At 44.7% G+C, this 18,325-nt stretch overlaps 1 protein-coding gene across 1 annotated transcript in view; it reads left to right on the forward strand.

The window, feature by feature from the left end:
• Nucleotides 1-18,325, forward strand: part of LRIG1 (leucine rich repeats and immunoglobulin like domains 1) — a 93,224-nt gene that overhangs the window by 40,250 nt on the left and 34,649 nt on the right. The window contains exon 3 of the mRNA XM_027722955.2: nt 2,166-2,240. Within this exon, the coding sequence (XP_027578756.2) occupies nt 2,166-2,240 (75 nt within the window). The remainder of the gene's footprint in view (nt 1-2,165; nt 2,241-18,325) is intronic.

Genomic DNA, 18,325 nt, shown 5'->3' on the forward strand with positions numbered 1-18,325 from the left:
GTGGCTCTGAGATTTTCCAGCCTCATTTGTAACAAAGAAGGTAGTAGCTGTGCTAAAACTCCTCTCCAAACAACTCACCTTTTATTTTCTAAAGTACCTTTTACTGAAAGCTCTGGAGAGCTGTGCTATTTTTGAGCAGGCTCCATTTCAGCTTGACACCAGCCTGGCAACTGGACTGTAAATATTTTATACGGGTGGCCCCCCCTCCTCTGCCTCAGCATCCAGAGGCAGCGGGTTTGTGTCATCAAAGGCAAGGGCTGGGGAAGAGAAAGGAGACTGAAAGTTTAAATTCGTTGAGCCTGGCTGTTCTGGTTTGAGGTTTTTTTCCCTTTTTTTTTTTTTTCCTTTTTTTTTTTTCATTCCTTTACATGGGAGAAGGGGAAGATGAGTGGGAAATCCCAGGCAAATACTGAACTTGGCTGTCTCCTCTATGTCAGCAACTGGTGCCTGTGAGCCAAGAGAGAAAACGAGGTGGGAGAACCACTTCTGACTGACTCCTGACATGACAGGAGGCTGATATATGAATATCACACTTATGTCAGAGGAGGCTTTGACCAGTTGTTAGACACTGGTTGATGTTGGAGCTTCTTAACCACACTTGACCCAGGCTAGCAGGGGGTGGGCCTAGTTATCCTCCTTCTCCCATGGCTTTTCAAAAGATGCTCAGTTAGATGTTAATGAAGACATGGCACAAATAAGCATTTTAATGGTCTGTCCAGCTTGCTCTATAGTTTTGGAAGCTCTAGACCTTGCTGTAATATGAGCAAGAGTGATCTTTTAGTTGCAGAGTGGAGCTCCTTGCTGAACTGCAATGCATCTGGCTGGCTTTTTTTCCCTTACATTTTAAGGCATGGGCATAATGTCAGAGGCAGAGCTGAGGCTGAGGAAAGCTTTTATCCCAGCAGTGCCTGGAACTCCTCGTGAAATCAAATATCTTGCCTCCTCTTGGAGGAGCCAGAAGGGAAGCTCTGGGATGTGTGTACCACTGCCCTCTCCCACCTGCCAAAAATAGTTTGAAGGGAAAGAAGAAGAAAAAAAAAAAACCAGCAACATAATTTAGGATTGCCCCAACTCGTGCCTGTGGCTTAGCACACCTGGACTGTGCAGCTACAGGGTGCTCTGCTTCTTGCACTCAGACTGTGATCTGTCCAAGATTCCCAGAGGAAGGGGAGCAGTTTGAAGGCCACCAGTGGCTGATGGATGGGATCAGAGGTGGGTGGGGGTCCTGGGGAGCCCCTGTGTGCCTCCCACCTCGGCCTGGCTGGGGCTTGGCTTTAATGGCTTCAGCATGTGGTGGTGAGGGGGGAGCAGGCAACGTGGCTGAGAAATTAGGTAATTTTCAAGCAGCCAGACAAGCGACTGTTACAGTAATTAATTGACTAATTCACCATACAAACAAGGGCTCTTTAAACCAAGGAAGAGCCGGTCACATGGCAAGGATCTGTTTTCAGTCAGAAAAACACTTCAAACATTAGGCCATTGAAGGGGACCTTTTTTGTGCTGGCCTTTGCAGGAGTGGGAGGTCTGTGATTCCCCTGGGGGGCTGCACTGTGCTCGCCAGCCAGCCAGATGCAGCAGGTCCCCTGTTTTTGGTGGCATTACTGTGGCCAGCACCACTGTTTTCTGTGTGTGCTGCTGGCTTTGTGGGGAAATCCCTGTGGGATTTCCAGAGGTTTTCCTGGTGTGGAGAGGATGCTTGAGGCTGGCACTCTCTTGTGCTCACTGGCCCTGACCTGGCATGGAGGGAGAAGTGAGGTTTGCTGCTTGGGGAAGGGGTTAAATCCATGTCCTGAGGCAGTGGGACCCATGGCTGTAGGTGCCAACAGTCTCTTGTCTCAGGCTTGCCTCTGTCGTGACTGGAAACTTGGGCAGATGGAGGGCTGTGGCACAATGCCTTCCTCAGTGACCCTTTAAGGGAGTGGGTAGAAGCGGGGGGGAAAGCCTTGATCTTATAAAGACACTACTGTGGGACCGGTGGTGGTGGCTCTCATGCATTAAAGAATAAGGTGGGGCCATCAGAGCCCCAGACAAATGTCATTTCTGCCCAAATGTCAGTGTTCCTGGAGACGTGGGGGGCTGGATAAGGGAGTGCCATGGCCATCCCCTGCTCCCATAGGCCTGGTCACAGGCTGCTTGCTTTAGCCATTCATTTCTCTTTGTTGCAGGCGCCTGGACAACAACGAGCTGACCACCATTCCCTCCCTGGGATCTGCTGCTTCCAGCGTCCGCTCCCTCCACCTGTAAGTCACTGCAGCCTCCTCCAGCTTTGGGCTCTCTGTGGGTGGGTTTAGCTGCCTCTGAGGGTTTCCTGTGTGTCATCCTCATTGCTGCTGAGTCTAGATTTCATTAATGGGCTGTTGGCACCTTAATTAAGAAGTCTCACCTGGAGTAGCACGATTAGCATGAGGTTGGGCCCAGCTCATGTTGTTCATATGGTCAGTGGTAACTCACGTCAGTAAACTCCACATGTTGGTTGCATATTGAATAAAACTTTTATTTTCTTCATCTGCCTTTGGGTTTCAACCATTATGTCATACTTGTGCTATTAAAGGAGTATATAATTTTACCTTTTCTTTGTTGTTCTTTTTTTCTTCCTGGTCCTGTTCTGATAATTTCTTCTTTTCTCTTAAAACCAGAGACTGTTCACATCCTCATCTTTCAGGGAACTCATCCCAGACCTGTTTTTATGGTCTCTTTCAGCTCTTTTTTTTTTTTTTTTTAATTTTATTTTGAGAGAACAGTGGTTGTAAAGCTAGGTTAGCTAGGTTCCAGCAGAAGGTTTGAAGTTCCTCACTTTGGTGTAGATGACCACAGAAGCGTTAGACACCTGAGAGCCCTTGTGTATCTTCCACAAGGATCTTGGGTTGATGGTGCTGCTGAAGGGAATAAAACCATTATAATATCAAACTATTTAATACCTTAAGAGTGTGGATTTCTAAAATTATTTTTGCATGTGTCTGCTTGTAATGCACACCGAGAAGGAATTTTGCTGAGGTATGCATGATACCTCCCAAGTTCCTGGGAAGGGGAAGTGTTTATAGCTAATGGGGACTTCAGCAAAGTGCTAGAACTGTTTGAGTGATGGCTTCCAGCCTGCAGTGTACACCTGCAGGCAGGTATCCATATTTACCGTGGATTTGCTACTTTTTGTAGTGGAAAATACCTGTCACCGTACGACCAGGTGATTGGCTTCTCATGCTCAAAGGGCTCTGACTTACTCTGAGACAACCTTGATCTGTTGACTAAAAGTACATTCCTGTCACTTAAATCAAGGACAGAATTGAGTGAACTGGCACTCTTCCTGCTCTTCCATTAGGCAGTGTTAAAATATGCAAAACAGAACAACTCCCTCACTGCCTTAATTCAGTTTAAGGATCTTTGCTTCAAACTGGTGTCCATATCTCACTCCTGGCATGAAGTGAGTTTAGCTTTTGTTTGAGATACGGTGCCTTTGATGTGGTTCTTGGGAATACCGTGTTCCTGCAGGGCTTACCAAGAGCCAAAGTGCTCCATCAGTGCTGGATCCAACAAGCATCTCTGTTGGATGCATAACCACTTCACCTCCTGGGCACAGGGGTGGGTTGTGACTTTGATTTATTGGGCCTGTCAAATGTCACTTGGAGTTGGTGTGAAACCATCTTGTTTGATTTCTGCCCCTTGCCACCGCCTCTCCCTGCTTCTGTGACCACATGTGCAGTCTGGGTGCATGGTCTGGGGGCTGCAGGGCAGGGTGGTACCTCCCCTGACATGAGAAGGCATCTGCCTGCTACTTGATCTGAGCTCACCAGGCTGCTGCATAACCCTGTGTGTTGTGCATCGGGATTCAAAAAAGAGCTCCAGAAATCTGATTTATGGGTGGAAAGCTTGCATAGAATTTGCCATTCAGGATATAGTTTTAGGCCCCCCCCAAGATCGACTTTTCTTTCTCATGAAGTCTATAAGTGATCTGAGTCTCACAAGCCCCTGTTGTTATTTTTGCTATTAATTTAGCCCTTGGCAAGGGACCAAATTGCTGGAGCTTTGGGTTTTTTATTCTTGAAATGAAATGAGCAGTTTGGAAGGGAGGAATAATCACTGGTGGAAGGCAGTAGATTTACAGCTCCTCTGAAATTTCAGAGTGGTGCAGAGGGAAGGGGAAGGGTACAAAGCCAAGTGATAAAAGGACGGTATTCTAAACAGACCTGCTTAGTATCACTTTCCAGAAATCTGCATTGCTCTTCTCAGCTGCTACACATAAATAACTCTGATAGTGGTATTTGTAATGCTGCTGTCATACCTCTGCAAGAAGGATCTCTTTGTTTAGCTTGTTTCAGAGAATGCCACTTTTTTTTCCCCCTTGCACTTCCTTTTAATTTTTATCAGAGATAAAAATAACTTGAAAGATGTTTTAAAGTACCTGCTTCAATCGATGTTGCTGACTAACTCACATTGGAATGATTTGCTGAGGAAGTGAAGCTTTCTCCATGGTTGGGAGTCTTTAAATCAATTGGATAGCTTCCTAAAAGATGGTCCTTCAATTCAACTCCAGGTTAATGGGCTTGATTTGCAAATTGGTGGGTAAAGTTATTTAGCCTTGTGTGATGTAAGAAATCAGATTATATGGTCATACTGGTTTCTCCTGGCCTTCAAATGTGTGAAGTAATAATTGGGGAGGCTGCCAAACCAAAGCCAGAGTGAAGACTCATAATGAAGACTTGTGTACTGAGAAACTGGTTTATGTTTGAGTGTATAGTGTTACAGTGTATTCTTACTGCTGAAGAAAAATAAATACATTTCCTTTTTTTTTCCAGTGTTTAGAAATGTGTGAAGTGTGTTTACCTCACAAACCTCTGAAGTCGGTTTTGTATATTGCATGTGGTTAAGTATTTCCAAAGGGCTGTTAATGTATTATAAAAGCAAGGGTTGTATATTTGTCACTCAAAACAGTGCTTTTGAATGAGTTACTTCATCTCTTACTCTTCTTAAACAGGGGAAGAGACTTTTTCTCCTTTAGGATATGTGGGAAAGAAATCTGCCATACTGCCAAACTCACATTTTCCATAAAGATTTTCTTTAATGAGCTTTACTTTACATTCTCTGCTTTTGGGTTTTCCATACCTGTCTCCATCACCCAAAACTTGCTTGACCCCACGTGTGTGTGGACCCTGGGCCAGTTGAGTATTTATGTGAGAATCTGTTGCAGAGAGAATTCTCAAAGCTTTCTGCAAGTGTTTGGATGTTCTAGGCTGCAGATGGACACAGACATAACATATGTATCAAAAATGCTTTGCCCTAATACACTGCCATGAAGTTTAGTTCAGTTTAATTATTCCTCGAAGAGTTGGTTTGTTTGCCTTGCACGTTGAAAATGCTGCCAAAGTCGTTCATCTCAACAAGAGCAAACATAAGGGACTTGATAAGGCTTTTAATAGAACAGAAGGGAAAAATAATCTATGTACGAGTTACCAAATAAAGACAGACATTAAATGCAAACATCTGTTAGTGCAAACAAAAGCCAGGAAATTCAGCTGGGAGGGGGAGAGACTGAATCTGGATTCATTCCGAAATTACATCGGAATAGCTGAGAGGAGAACCTTGCCTGAAATTCCCACAGCATTTGTAATTTAGCTGCAGTTCCTAGACTTGGACATTTGGGAGTTGATGGCAGGATGTTTTCACTGACATGCTCTTGGCTGAGGGTTTCCCATCTGAATGCAGCAAGAGTGTGTTAACTCTGTAGGCTCTCGAGGAGACTCTGTTACCTGATCTGGTGAGGAGGGGGAGAGGATGGAAGAAATTACCTATTTGCAGCAGCAGTTAGTCTGTTTATCTCTAACTTCCTTGCTAACTTGGCCTGGAAGGACTCTTAGCCTTGCCTGCATGCCAGGTAAGAGGAGGACCTGAGCTGCAATCAACCCTGTTGCTATGAATTTCATACAAACCCCTGAGCTCAGCCCTTACTCTGGGCCTTTCTCTGTTGCTTTGTCTACCTGCATGTGGCTAAATGCATCCTGGAAGGTTTTGGGGATGTTTGCACAGGATGATAGAGGTGGATCCTTGTCCTCTGCCCTGGTTCCAAGGTGGCCAGCCTGGTTCAGGCAGCATCCTCTGACTCAGGCTCACCAGCACAGGCTGTTGGACAGCTGTAGAGCTCAGCCTGCTAACCAGACCTCTGGAGCAAGCATGGTAAACAGAGCACACTGTGCCATATCCTTAGCTGGCTAGGAATTAAGGAAGTTAACAGATTAAACACTTAAAAATAATTTTCTTTTGCTGGAAGTCTTTTAAGCCCCCAACCATTCAGGAACAAAGGGGATGGTGACCCACAGCAGTCAACTGTGTGTTAGCAACACCCAAAAGCTGTCTGAGATGCTTTGGCCCCATCATCTTGTTCTGAATAAGCACAGATAACAAGGAAGTCAGAGAAGGGATTTTTGGAGCAAAAGAGTGTGAAATAGGATTAGCTGATTCACAAGAAGTGAATCAGTGACACTGCAGTGTATTTACTGGGGAAAGCAAAATCAATAGGACTACTCTGCTGCCAAACTGAGCAGAAAAGTCTCTTGAAGAAAATCAATCTTCTTTAGAGACTCATTAATGTAAAGATCAATTCACATTAAACTGTGATTAAACAGAGGGCTAATACAGGAAAGGTAAGTGATCTACTGTGCCACAGGCAAAATATGTAAAATTTGAAAACGAAATACATGGAGAATTGGAAGATGGGAGTGGCAGGGAACATATACGAGGGCTTCTTGTAAGGACTAGTAAGCTCAGATGCTGATTGGGGCAGCATGGTCCTCATGGAAAGAAGGGTACTCTGTGGTATTCCATCTGGATGTCAGGAGTAAGATAGGTCAAAGACTGCAGCCAGTAATTTCTGCATTGAAGTCATTGCCATTTGACTTGCATGGTTTCTTGGAGAGCTTTTCCTCCAACTGTTGGGGACTTTATTATAGTTCTGGTTAAATTAGTCACATAGTTAGTAACATGACCCTTGTTTCTTGTCTGACTTTGATTTTCTTTGTATCTCATTAGACCTTTGTACTAGATGAGAGTTGACTGGTTTTTGCCCTAATATGGCAGAATCAGGATCATGCTATTGATCTTACTCCTGGAGCTGTTGCCTCATCCTTTCAAAGTAGAAGGCTTGGAAAAGCAGCTGTTACTTCAATGCTGCTTGCACTATTTCACTCACGTTTGCAGAGGCTCTTTCTGAAGACCCATATAGTCCATTAGATTCTTTGAGCTGCTGTTTTCCTTCCACCCAAGACAGACATGTATTTTGACGTGAGCTGAAACAATTCAAGCAGTCGTTGTGCTCTGCTGATATAGGTGGATCTTGCAAATAAGACTTTCCTTCTGCAGGCTTTCTCAGGATCTGTTGGTGTTGAGATGTGTGACTTCAGTTCATCTTTGCTTTTCAAGTTAAGATGATGAAGACTTGCTTGAACATCAGAACAGCAGCTCCAGTTCTGCCCATGGCAGCCTTTCCTGGTGATCTCAGAGGAAAGAGCTCAAAACTGCTGCATCTGTGCTGTTTATAGATCACAGCTGAAGCCTGAGCTGGTCTCTACACGATTTGTGAGCTCATTTTGTGTTCCCGGCTAGGCCAGAGTAAAAACTTCTGTGTAGGTGCTGTTGATAGTTGGGAAGTTTGGCTTAAATGAGGATCGGAGGTTTGAGCTGACACCATAGTACAGACATAGCCTTGGAGGCCATTTGTGGCCTGGGATCCTGCTGTGCTAATTGCTATACAAACACAACAACTGCCTTGACCCCCAAGAGATTTAATCTGCAAGTCATCTTTGCTGGAGTTAAAAAGGGATGATCTAACAATTAGAAATAAGGAGACTGCTCTGTTAATTCCATCTGGGTCGCAGCAAGAGGTTTTGTGCTCATAAGCACAAAATCCAGATGACTCAGACGCAGCCGTGTGCGGGGTCTGGTTGAAGTCAGCAGGCTCTGATTGTGTGCAGGACGTGCCTTGGGCAGCTCAGAAAACCACGCTGCCTGATTACTGGCACAAAGAAAACTCTCTTGGAACTAATGAAAGTGATACATGCAGGTTGTAGATACATAACTGGGAGCAGATTCACCCCCACCTCCTGTTTGCATTGCTTATGGGGTGTAATGTCTGCAGGGGCCAGTCCTCCAGTGTTTACTCAGGCAATTCCCCTTGGAGCTGGGAGAGAGGGTTGTTTTCTGAGGGTTTGGTCCACAGTACAGGCTACACTACTGAGCTTCTATTTTTGAATGTGAATGTACTGACATGGAAAGGGGAAATAGAGTAAATACTGGCAGTCAGGCTGTTCAGTGTGCAGCAAAGATACTCTGAAACCCACCTCTCCTGGTTGTTTTGCTCAGAATTTGTAATAAGGCTGTGGTGTGTAAAAGTCTGCAAATATTTGAGGCCAAAGACTGCAGGAGCCTTTCCCAGTGGAGGAAATTCTCATTAATCATGTGCTCCCAATCACCAGAAGAGATGCTGTTTTGACTTCTCTTTTGGGCTGTTAGAACTGTTCTAATCATTTGCATGTCCTCTTTGAGCCTTTAGATATAACATGAGCACATGGAAATGGCAAAGGATCTGAGGCTATTCCAGGGAAATGAGTAATCATTTCTTCTAGAAAAGCAACAGCAGTACAGCACTTAGTTATCAGACTCAACAAAAGAGCATCAGAAAGTAATCTGGGCACATAGAGAGGAGTGCAAAAATTGTCCAGAAGAAAAAGATAGTGAAAGTTGGTGGCAGCTAATGGAATAGCAGTTACCCCTTGAGGATAAGCATTTTGTGCAGCTGTGGCAGCTTCTTCTGTGAGTAGAGAATTGCTTTGAGCTGGGTCAGGTCTGCTCTGGTATCTGTGTGCTGCTTAGCACATGGCTGGACTCATATTTGTCTTGAGGAAGGAAAGGACACAAGTGGTCTTGTGGGACAGAGCACAAGGTTAGGAGTTGGAATACTAGAACAGGATCTTTTTGTGTGGGACCCACATATTCATTACACCCCAAGAACAATTAGATTCCTTTTGGGTGAGTCTGCTTTCTCTGAGCTGAAGAGGATCTACCTCAGGGCAGATGTAAGTCATGAATGTAAAGCATCTCCTGATGCGTTTTCCAGGGGCAGGTGCATATTATGTGCAATGAACAAGATGGTTACCAGGTTCTGTCCCTCTACAGATCAAGCCCAGATTAGTTGTTAGGGTCATTTGCAGCCATGATCTTTTGTTAAGGTCAGTATGAAAAATAGCCTCATATTTGAGCCTTAGAATAGGCCAAACTCTACTATTAATATCTGTGGTAGAGTGACTGTCTCATTTAATGGCATATGGCAAATAAAGCACATGTCTACAAAAGCAATTCCTTTGTTAGTCTTCACAGACTGAGCAGATTTCAAATATAAATAACTTGCTGAGTTGAAAGTTTCTTTAGCATGTTGGAGTTTCCTGCCTAAAAACTGCTAGTAATGGATATTTAGTTTGCTCAGAGGTGAGTAAAAGCAAAGCTGAAGCTACAAGAAAAGCAAGTTAACATAGAAGTTTTCTCTATGAAAGCTTGGGAGGTTCAGTTTTATAATTGAATTTAACTAAAGTAACTAAAATTGCACAAAATCAGGAAGCTATCAGTATGTTTTTATGCTTCCTTCCCCATTGAGATTGCCCAGGTGGAATGACAGCTGGCAGTGAGGACTGTCTTGATTGTTAGACCAGTGGTGCTTGCTCAGAGCATCAAATAGATGCACAGTGAGAAGAAAGAATATAGGGTGGGGGTAAAATTGTGAATTTTATTTTTAAGTAGGGTGGCATAAAGCACTTTCAAAATACATCCATTTTGTTACCCTTTGAGCACCCTGGAAGGCTTGAGAATGGGCAGTGTGGTTTAGTTCCTTTGCATATAAGAAGGCTCAAACCGTTTAAGCAGAGGTGTTAAAGAATGAATTCTGCTCTCATTTTACAAACTGGGCTTTGAACCACATCAGTTTTGCAATTTACTTTATCCTCTCTACTACTCTTAACACTTCCATCATGGCTTCCATGGCACCATTAGAAATAGTGTAGGGTAAAAAGCATTAATGTAAACAGTATTCACTAAAACGTGATCCTGCTGTGTGCAGGTTGGAAAAAAATAGCAGAAGAAGTCTATAGAAAGCTCATTTTTACATGAATAAAAGCTGGCTATGTGCTGGATTTCCTGTTATTTGTAACCCATGTCAAATCCCCCAATTAATTGCAGAGGTGAACAATAGAGATCGTGTCAAAAGTTATTATCTTCCTGTTGCAAAACCAGCCCTGCTGGGGATGTGCAGCGTGGAGAATGTGATTGCTGGTTAAGGTAGACAAGAGAGTGATCTGTCATACCTTTAATGAAGTGATCACTGAAGAGGCCACCCTCCCTTCGCAGTGTGTGCATAACTCTTGCTTGTTAACAGGAATTCCATGTGAATATTGATTGGGAATAAGTGGTTGGGTGAGTACATGTTCTGCCTGTCAAACCATTTAATGTTCAATTGCACGTGGGGGAAAACAGCAAAGGCAGCTGGAAAATGAAAGAGGAGCACAGGGTGAAAAGACAACTGTTAGTGGTCGGATATGAGCAGAGAAAAATGAATTGAGGAGAGGGGTAGAAAAAGAATCTATAAATGGCTCATTTTTAGACATAAAATACCATCTCCAGTCCATTATATTGCAGGTCACACACTGCATGGAAGCAGTTGCTGAACTGCAGTCAGGTCAAGGCATTGGACTTTCTGTAATCCTTGGTGCCTTGGAAAAGGAACACTTTTGGTGGTCTTACTGAAAACTTTTTTGCCTTCCGGATTGTTTTATTGAGAGAGCTGTCATCTTTTTCAAAATAAGAGGAACTGATGAAGAAGTAAGTGGTCTTATTAAAGAAGATTGAAGAACTTATTGGCTCAGTGGTGGTGAATGCTTACCACTGACTTTACAAGATCTCCTCCAGGAAAGCTTGAACAGACAGTGTTTTACACCAGCCTGGCTTAGCACAGTAGCAGTTCTACTCCAGAGCTCAAATTTTCAGTTCCCTGGATCTTTTGGCACCTCGTTCTGGAGTTTCTAAAGCACCCTTCCTACTTGACAGGCTTTATTAATAACAGGGTGTCTAGACTTGTTAAGAGCAGCTATTTTCTTCGCTAGCTTGACCATTGCTTTTCCACACAGGAGCTGCTCCTTCTTGCAGGCTGAGCAGTGTGAGCAGAGCTCGGTGGAGTCTGCCCAGAGGCAATCCCAGTTCCGGTGACCTTGCTGACAGGACAGATAAGCCCTTTCAACAGAGCACAAGTGTGTGTCATGTTGGAACAGACTAACCCACCAGCCTATCTGCATCTCTCAAGTGTTAACAGGAGTTTGACTGGCCCGTCAAAAATGTGTTTCTTCAATTGCTGCCTTCTTCCAGGAGCAAGTCTTTTAGCAGCTTCTGCTGCAAGTTCAATGAGACTGATGGTCTGGAGAGTAGATATATTCAAATGTGTTGTCCTTTATTTACCTCCCTTAGCATCAGCGCTCCTGTGTTGTTAAATCCATGTGGTTTTGTTGTGTTCCTGTCAAAGGTAGGAAAAGCCCCTGTGTCACATCACGGCTCAGAGGCACAGACAGTGCCTATCAAGAAGTCCGCTTGCAGTTGCAATTTGGATTAATGTTGCAGCATTGTGGGCAGAGCCATCACATTTGGGTTGCACTTAAATTTCTTCTCTGCCTGTGTATTTTCCCCTCCTCGCTCCTGTGGAGAGACAAAAGCAAAACAAAACCACCCACAAAACGCATGCACTCGCTAGGCTGTGGTGGATCTTCTTTGATCGTTTATTACACAAAGAGAAACTAAAACCAGTATCAGGATTTAAGGATAAAAGTGCCTCCATGCCTTGTGCTTTTGGACCTTCTTGATTGTCAAATGAAAATGCTGTCCTTGTTGATTAAAAGCACGAAACTCGCTTGCAATGAAAATGAAAGAAGGCTGCTGTTTCTGCCTGGGAGTGGGACAGGATTACTGCTCCACATCTGGGCTGGATCTGATTTTTAGTGTCTGTTCTTCCTTATCACAAACCTGCCTCACCTTTGAGGCCGTTGATAAGAGTGGGAGGGCTTGGGCTGCAGCCCTGACATGAGTGCTGTGCAAGTGTGGGGCTGTGAAGAGCAGGAACTCCTCAGAGCAGCAAACTGGTGGGGATGCAGCTGGCCTCTCTCTTGGCTTCAAGGAGTGGCTTATGCATTTAATTTGTGATAGAAAATTGAGTTTGGCTGGCATGTATCAGCAGCAGAAGAAAGCCCTTAAGTTAAAAGTGCAAGAGGGAAAGCCAGTGGCAGTGTAAGAGAGTAACAGACTGAAGATATAAGCTGCAGAACATGGAAACATTGACCTGACTGTCATCTGCCAGCAACTGAATGACCCCTTTCAAATATTGATGCAGCCCTTCCTTCAAAGAGGCTCTGCTGAGCCCACGACCCCATTCAGGCAGCTGGTGCAGAGCCATGTGGTTTCCTGCATTCTTGTATGAAAACTGCTGTTTACCTTATATGACTCCCCTTCTTTTTATTCCCATAGGACAATTCTTGTCCTCAGCAGAGTTCACCACTCAGAAGAGCCTCTCCTTTCCTTTGCAGCCCTTCTCAGTGCTTGCTCCAGACTGAGGGCAGGGAATGTGAGAAGTGACAGGAGCCATGGTGTGGACTGAGAGCTGGAGAAGGGGGTGAGGGACTAGCACATCTATGAGTGCTTGCAGACTGGCTGTTTCAAAACCAGCATTGATTGTGCTCAGTGGCTTAGAGCTCCTCTCCCTCCCTTGTGCCAGAGAAGTGGCCAAACTGCATTTCAGATTGGGCTAAAGATACCTGGCCCCAACCCTCACAGGTGCATCATCCACTGAGGGATGCACTCAGTGGCTTTGAAGACAATCACTGATGAGATGGTTTGAGGTAGAGCTGCACACAGGACCATGAGGTTGTGCTCTGCTATTGAGTTCGTAAAAGTTCAGGGAAGCTCCTTACAGGGAAGCTGTGCCAGACAATGAAAGATGCTTTGCACAGCCTGTCTAATGGATCTGTGCCCTTTGTGAATACATCATTTAAAAAGCTGCTGCAGAGCACAGTCTTGATGAAACATCCAGTGTAACCAGAAGAGAGCTGGTCCTCTTAGAACCACCCAGCTGCTGATGGGGGTACTGTGCCTGTAACAGAGACTGTCTTGTCTTCAGGAATCTTAATTTGCTTTGATGTCATAGCAGGTTGTGTAATCTGCTGAAGAGATAAGACAGCTTCTGTTTTAAAGATGACTAACTTCTAATCCTGCCTGTCCCACACATTTTGCTCTCCTAATGGAATGAAATTCTGAAGGCTTTGGAACTTGTGTATTGCAAAAAATATCCAACATAGTTTGGTGGCAAGTCAAGGTCCAGTGAGAGTAAATGGAGATCAAAGTGAGGGAGAGATGTTTTAAAAACTACATGGCTTACTTCAGTGGATCTAACACACGGCATAAGGTCATCTAAGGGTCAGATAGTTTTACATAAACAGTGCTAGTGCAGAATTATTCAAAGAGAATACGTATCTCAGTGGATGTGGTGGGTTTGGTTACATTAGGAGAAAGGCTTTCCTTCATGCTGTTCATACTGAACCCAACAAAACCCCTTACTGATCATCAGATCCAGGCCCTTGCTTATGTCCAGTTGGTATGAAAGTCTCTAAAGAGTACGCTGGATCTTCACCTCTTATCCATGTGGCTGCCTTATGAAAGAGCTGTGAGAGTGTGCCTGGCAGGAGGATGACATCTGCCCATGGTTGGGTACCCAGGGCTCAGGGATGCTCCGAGGCCACACTTGAACTGCTCCGGGGTCAGCGGTTGCAGTCTGTCAATGTGAGAGGCAGATGAGCTCGGTCCTATGAGTGACCACAGAGAAGCCTTTAATAGACAGTGAAAACAGAGCCCTTGGGTCACACTGGTCTCACATGAATAGTCCTGTTGACTGCAGTGGAACTATTTGCGTGAGTAATAGTTTGCTTGTGGGAATAGAGAGTTCATAGCACAGCCCTTTGCAGGTGGCCACTGCTCCCGGGCCCAAAGGGGTGAATTAGCAAATCTCATCTCCCAGGCTGCTTTCTGCCTCCAAACATCCATGACCTGGAACAGAGATGTAGTCACTTCACTGTGAAAGGTTGCATTTTTTCCACCCCCTCCTCCTTCAAAAAAAACCAACAAAACTCACATTGTTTTTTGAACCCCCTGTCTTGTCCCAGCTGCATGGGGGTAGTTTGCTTTATGCTTCTCCATCCTCTAAACCACAAAACAGGGTGAGAACGTGACCTGATAAATAAAGCTCCCGACATATACTTGTTTTGAGGCTGATGTACAGCAGATGAAGAGATGTCTGCCCTAGTTTGATATAGTTGGATTAGTTCCCTCAGCTTGTTCTTGCGTTACTATTATATATGATGTGAATTGGAAAGCTGTAAAACAGTTATGGATTTTGTTCACTGTGTCTTGGAAGGGCCTTTTTTTGAAGGAATACTAGGGAGAGGGAAGATCCCGGCATACGGTCTCGGGCAGAGCATGTAAACCTTTAAGGGAAAGTTTGGATATCTGTAAAAAATTGTGCAAGTGGGGATTTTTTTGTGGTTTGGTTTTGTTTTTTTTTTTTTTTTTTTTTTTTTTTGTGGCTGACCCTAAAATGCAGTGGCTGCCTGGCCTGTCACTACTCTGCTCTCGTTGTGCATGCAGCCAGCACCTGAACAAACAGAGCTGTATCTGCCACAGCCTGGGAATCCGCCAGGATTCCTCAGGGAAGGAGTGATTCAGAGCATCTGAGAAAAGTGGGGGCTGCTGCCATGCATCCTTGCTTCCTGCCCAGACAATAACCCATGCAGCCTTACCCTGAAAGGACAGTGGTGCTGTTCCCATAAGCAAATACAGCACATGTTGTGTTGGATAAAAATACAAATTCTTGTAATGGTCCAGAATCTTGTGCTTCGTGGATTATTGTGGAGAGGCTGATGTGACAGTGCAGCGTGTTAGACAGTGTCAGTGGGGCTTTCCGGAGCAGTTGGGAAGTGTGAGGGCTCATGCACTTTGGAAAGTTCAGATTTTCTGGGATGGTCTCTTGTGAAGAAATAGAGGATGATGTGCCACAGACTACCAGCATGTCACCTGCATGTGTTTACTTCACCTTCTACTGCAGACAGAGCTTCACCACTGCAAGGTAGATATTTCACAAGTTACAGTACAGAAGAAAAATCTTTCTGAAACAGAAGTCTTTGGAAGTAAAAAAAAAAAAAAAAAATCTATGAGTAGATGTTAAAATCACATAAGAAACTCTGCATTGATAAAATGTTTGAACTTTGAACCAAAGCTGATGTGCAGGTCCTGATGATGTTCTTCTCTTTCCTTCCTTCCATACATTAATAAAAAACACTTAGGAGATCTTCAGTTATTGACTGTAATAAGGTGACCAGGAAAAGCGGAAACATTTGTGTTGTTGCTGTTGTAAACACAAATTCATCTTCCAGATTATCAGCTACCCTTCTTGCTTGACAGGAAAATTGCTTAGGCATTGCACTCTACTCTGAAACCATGATTTTATTTGTTATTTTGTGTAGCAAGTGATGGGCTAAAATCAGATGGCAGATCATCTCAGGTGAAAGTTTAGGAGCACATGTCTTCGATATTCTTCAGTGCTTCTAGGAGGATCAGTACTGGATCTCCATCTTCTCAGAGTTGAGGAGAAGGAAGGCAGGTAGTTCCAGGCATCGTTTAGTCACACTGTATGTGATCCCTCTCCTGTTACAATGCCTTTGATCTCCCTCTCTTTGCGTGGCCAGTCTCTGAAGCCAAACCTTGCCTGTCCTTCAGTAGCAAACCCTGTTACTCTTTCTGGCTCCAGTATTTAGTTTCTTCAATACTTTCCCAGTATGGAAATATTAACCAAACCCTGAACTTTTAAAATTTCTCTCTTTCTAGCCTTGTGATCTCCCTCTTTTGCTAATTTTGAAAATGTGCTGCCATATTAATAGAACCCTCCCCGAGGTGCGGAGCCTCTCGTTTGAAGCTCGGTTTTATTTTTGATGCCTGTAACAGGTGCTGGTTTAATAGGTTTGCTGTATTACAGCTTTCCCTTTTTTCTGGTGAGCCCAGCCAGATCTGTAAGCTGACACTACATGAAGGCCAAGCATGTGACTTCTCCCTGCCTTTAGCCTCGCTTCACACCGAACATTTGCGCTGCAGACTCCCAGCAGCTCAGGCAGCCTTAATTCAAGCTTTGTCTAAACCAGGAGGTTTTGTATTTAAATCAGTCCAAGCAAAGCCCCTCGTACATTCCCATCTGAGGGTCTGCTTGCTTTGATTTTCCGCTGTCAGCTTTCGAATGGGCAGCTGCTGGGGGGGGTGAACGTGGCTCAAACAACAAAGGAGCGTGTTTGCACTGCTCTCTGCATCGATTTCACACAAGGAGTTTGAAGCCACACTGATTAGTGTTCTCCAAAGGACGGGCTTGCTGCAAAGACGGTGAATTCTTCTCCTATTAGATCTAGTGGAAAATGTTTCACAGCCTGTTTATCAAATAAATATTCACAAAGATGCTTCGAATGAGGAAACCCACTGGGATTAAAGTGTAACTTTACCTCTAAAATACAAGCTGAGATTCCTGGAAGTGCTGCAAGCCTTTGACTTTGCGCCACCTGTTATTTTCCTGCCACCCCCTTCGGCTCCCTCCCGACTCAGAGCAAACCCAAACACGCTTTGGCTTCGCTGGAACGTTCTGCTTGTTTTTCTCGGCCCGGAGGAGCAGAAAGTGCGCGTTTGCTTCCTGATGTCCTTGTGGGCTTGTTTCAGCAGAGAGCTGGCTGAGGTTAATCCAGAACTCCTGTAATCCTGAGGAATCTCTTCAGGAGCAGTGCATAGTGCAGGGGCTAAGAGGCTGCACTCCCTTGGGGTGTTGAGCCTGGGTGCAGGCAGGTTAAGCTGAGGGGCTGGAGGGTGACTCCCCCCAGCTCCCCTCTCTCCCTCTGCAGCTGGGGCTGACCTGAAGGTGAAGCAGTTCCTGAATAAGTGCCATATGTGCAGACCTCGGAGTTTGAAAGTATTCCATTGCTGACTCTGAGTTACCTTAGCTTGGCACAGAGATGTTACAGTTCAAGGCCTGTGTTAGCTGCAGATGAGGTGTCTGTGGGAATGACGTTGGGTATGAACTGGGAAGTTCAACTGTTTTTGCCAGATCCTCCCATGTTCATAAACAAACCCAAATGGGCTCCTTAGTTCTTATGATTTCTTTTTCACTTGAGCTGCTTTGACTCCAGATTTTTAGTCCTCAGCAAAGGCAGTTCTGCACTATCCTAGCAGGGTAGTCCTTTTCTACACACATTGGTAAACCAGAGGTAGAGAAGGGTTAAGGAACTTGCCCAAGGCAGATGAGTTGGTGCCAGAGCTGGGAATAGAAACTAAGGGACTTGGCTGCTGCTTCAGGCTCTAGTTGCACAATCTCACATTGAAGCCCTGTCATCGTATACTCTTGAGGTAACACTGGCTGAAGTGAGGCAGGGAAAGCTGTTTCCAGACTGTGATACCTAAGGAGTGAGGAGAGGAAAAGACACCTGGAGGCAAATTGGTTGTGCAAGCACCAATTATTTGTGCTTTACTGCCTGGTTTCGGCAGTTGGTACTAAAATCTGATCTGTCACCTTTGAAGCCAACCAAGTGTAAACTAAGGAGCTAGCTGGGAAAAATCCAACCCTTTTCCAGTCAGTGATAAAGAGAAGAGGCAAAGTCTTAACATCATTGGTCTTTTTTTTTTTCTGTAAAACACCCTTGTGATGAGCTGGGGAACAAAGGCAGGAGAGCTGAAGGGATCCAAGTAATAACAGGAAGGGTTAAATCACATTTGGGCTCTTACCAAAAGAATGAAAAATAAATTGTAATCAAGCTAGTAAAAGGTTTGGGCAATGTTGTCTTCATATCACATGCTGTGTATAGGAAAAGTCAGCCGGACTGGCTTTGTTTGAAGTGCAGCGCTTTGAGAGGGTGCAGCGCTTTGCAGCGAACTGTCTGACATTCCCCAGCTGGGACTGGGACTGGCCCGAAATGGTGTTTGGAGCTGAGAGTTACATTTGGAGTCAGCCCATGTTTGAAGGAGACAGGGAGAGGGAGAGAAAGGAGCCTGTTTTTTTCCTGTGTAAAATAGCGCATCCATCTCATCTGCCAGCTGCAGCACATGAAAGCAAGAGGCAAACAGACAGAAGTCACCTGGAAACTGCTAACATGGCTCAAACAAAATTTCTTTCCTGTCCTTTTCTTCCTTTCTTGAAGTCTGTCTTCTGGGATGGGCTGGGAGATCTGGCAGGCGGGCAGAT

The sequence above is a fragment of the Pipra filicauda genome, unplaced genomic scaffold (genome assembly GCF_003945595.2).
Source record: "Pipra filicauda isolate LSUMZ 115617 unplaced genomic scaffold, ASM394559v2 scaffold63_size3267554_pilon, whole genome shotgun sequence".
NCBI classification, from domain to species: domain Eukaryota; kingdom Metazoa; phylum Chordata; class Aves; order Passeriformes; family Pipridae; genus Pipra; species Pipra filicauda.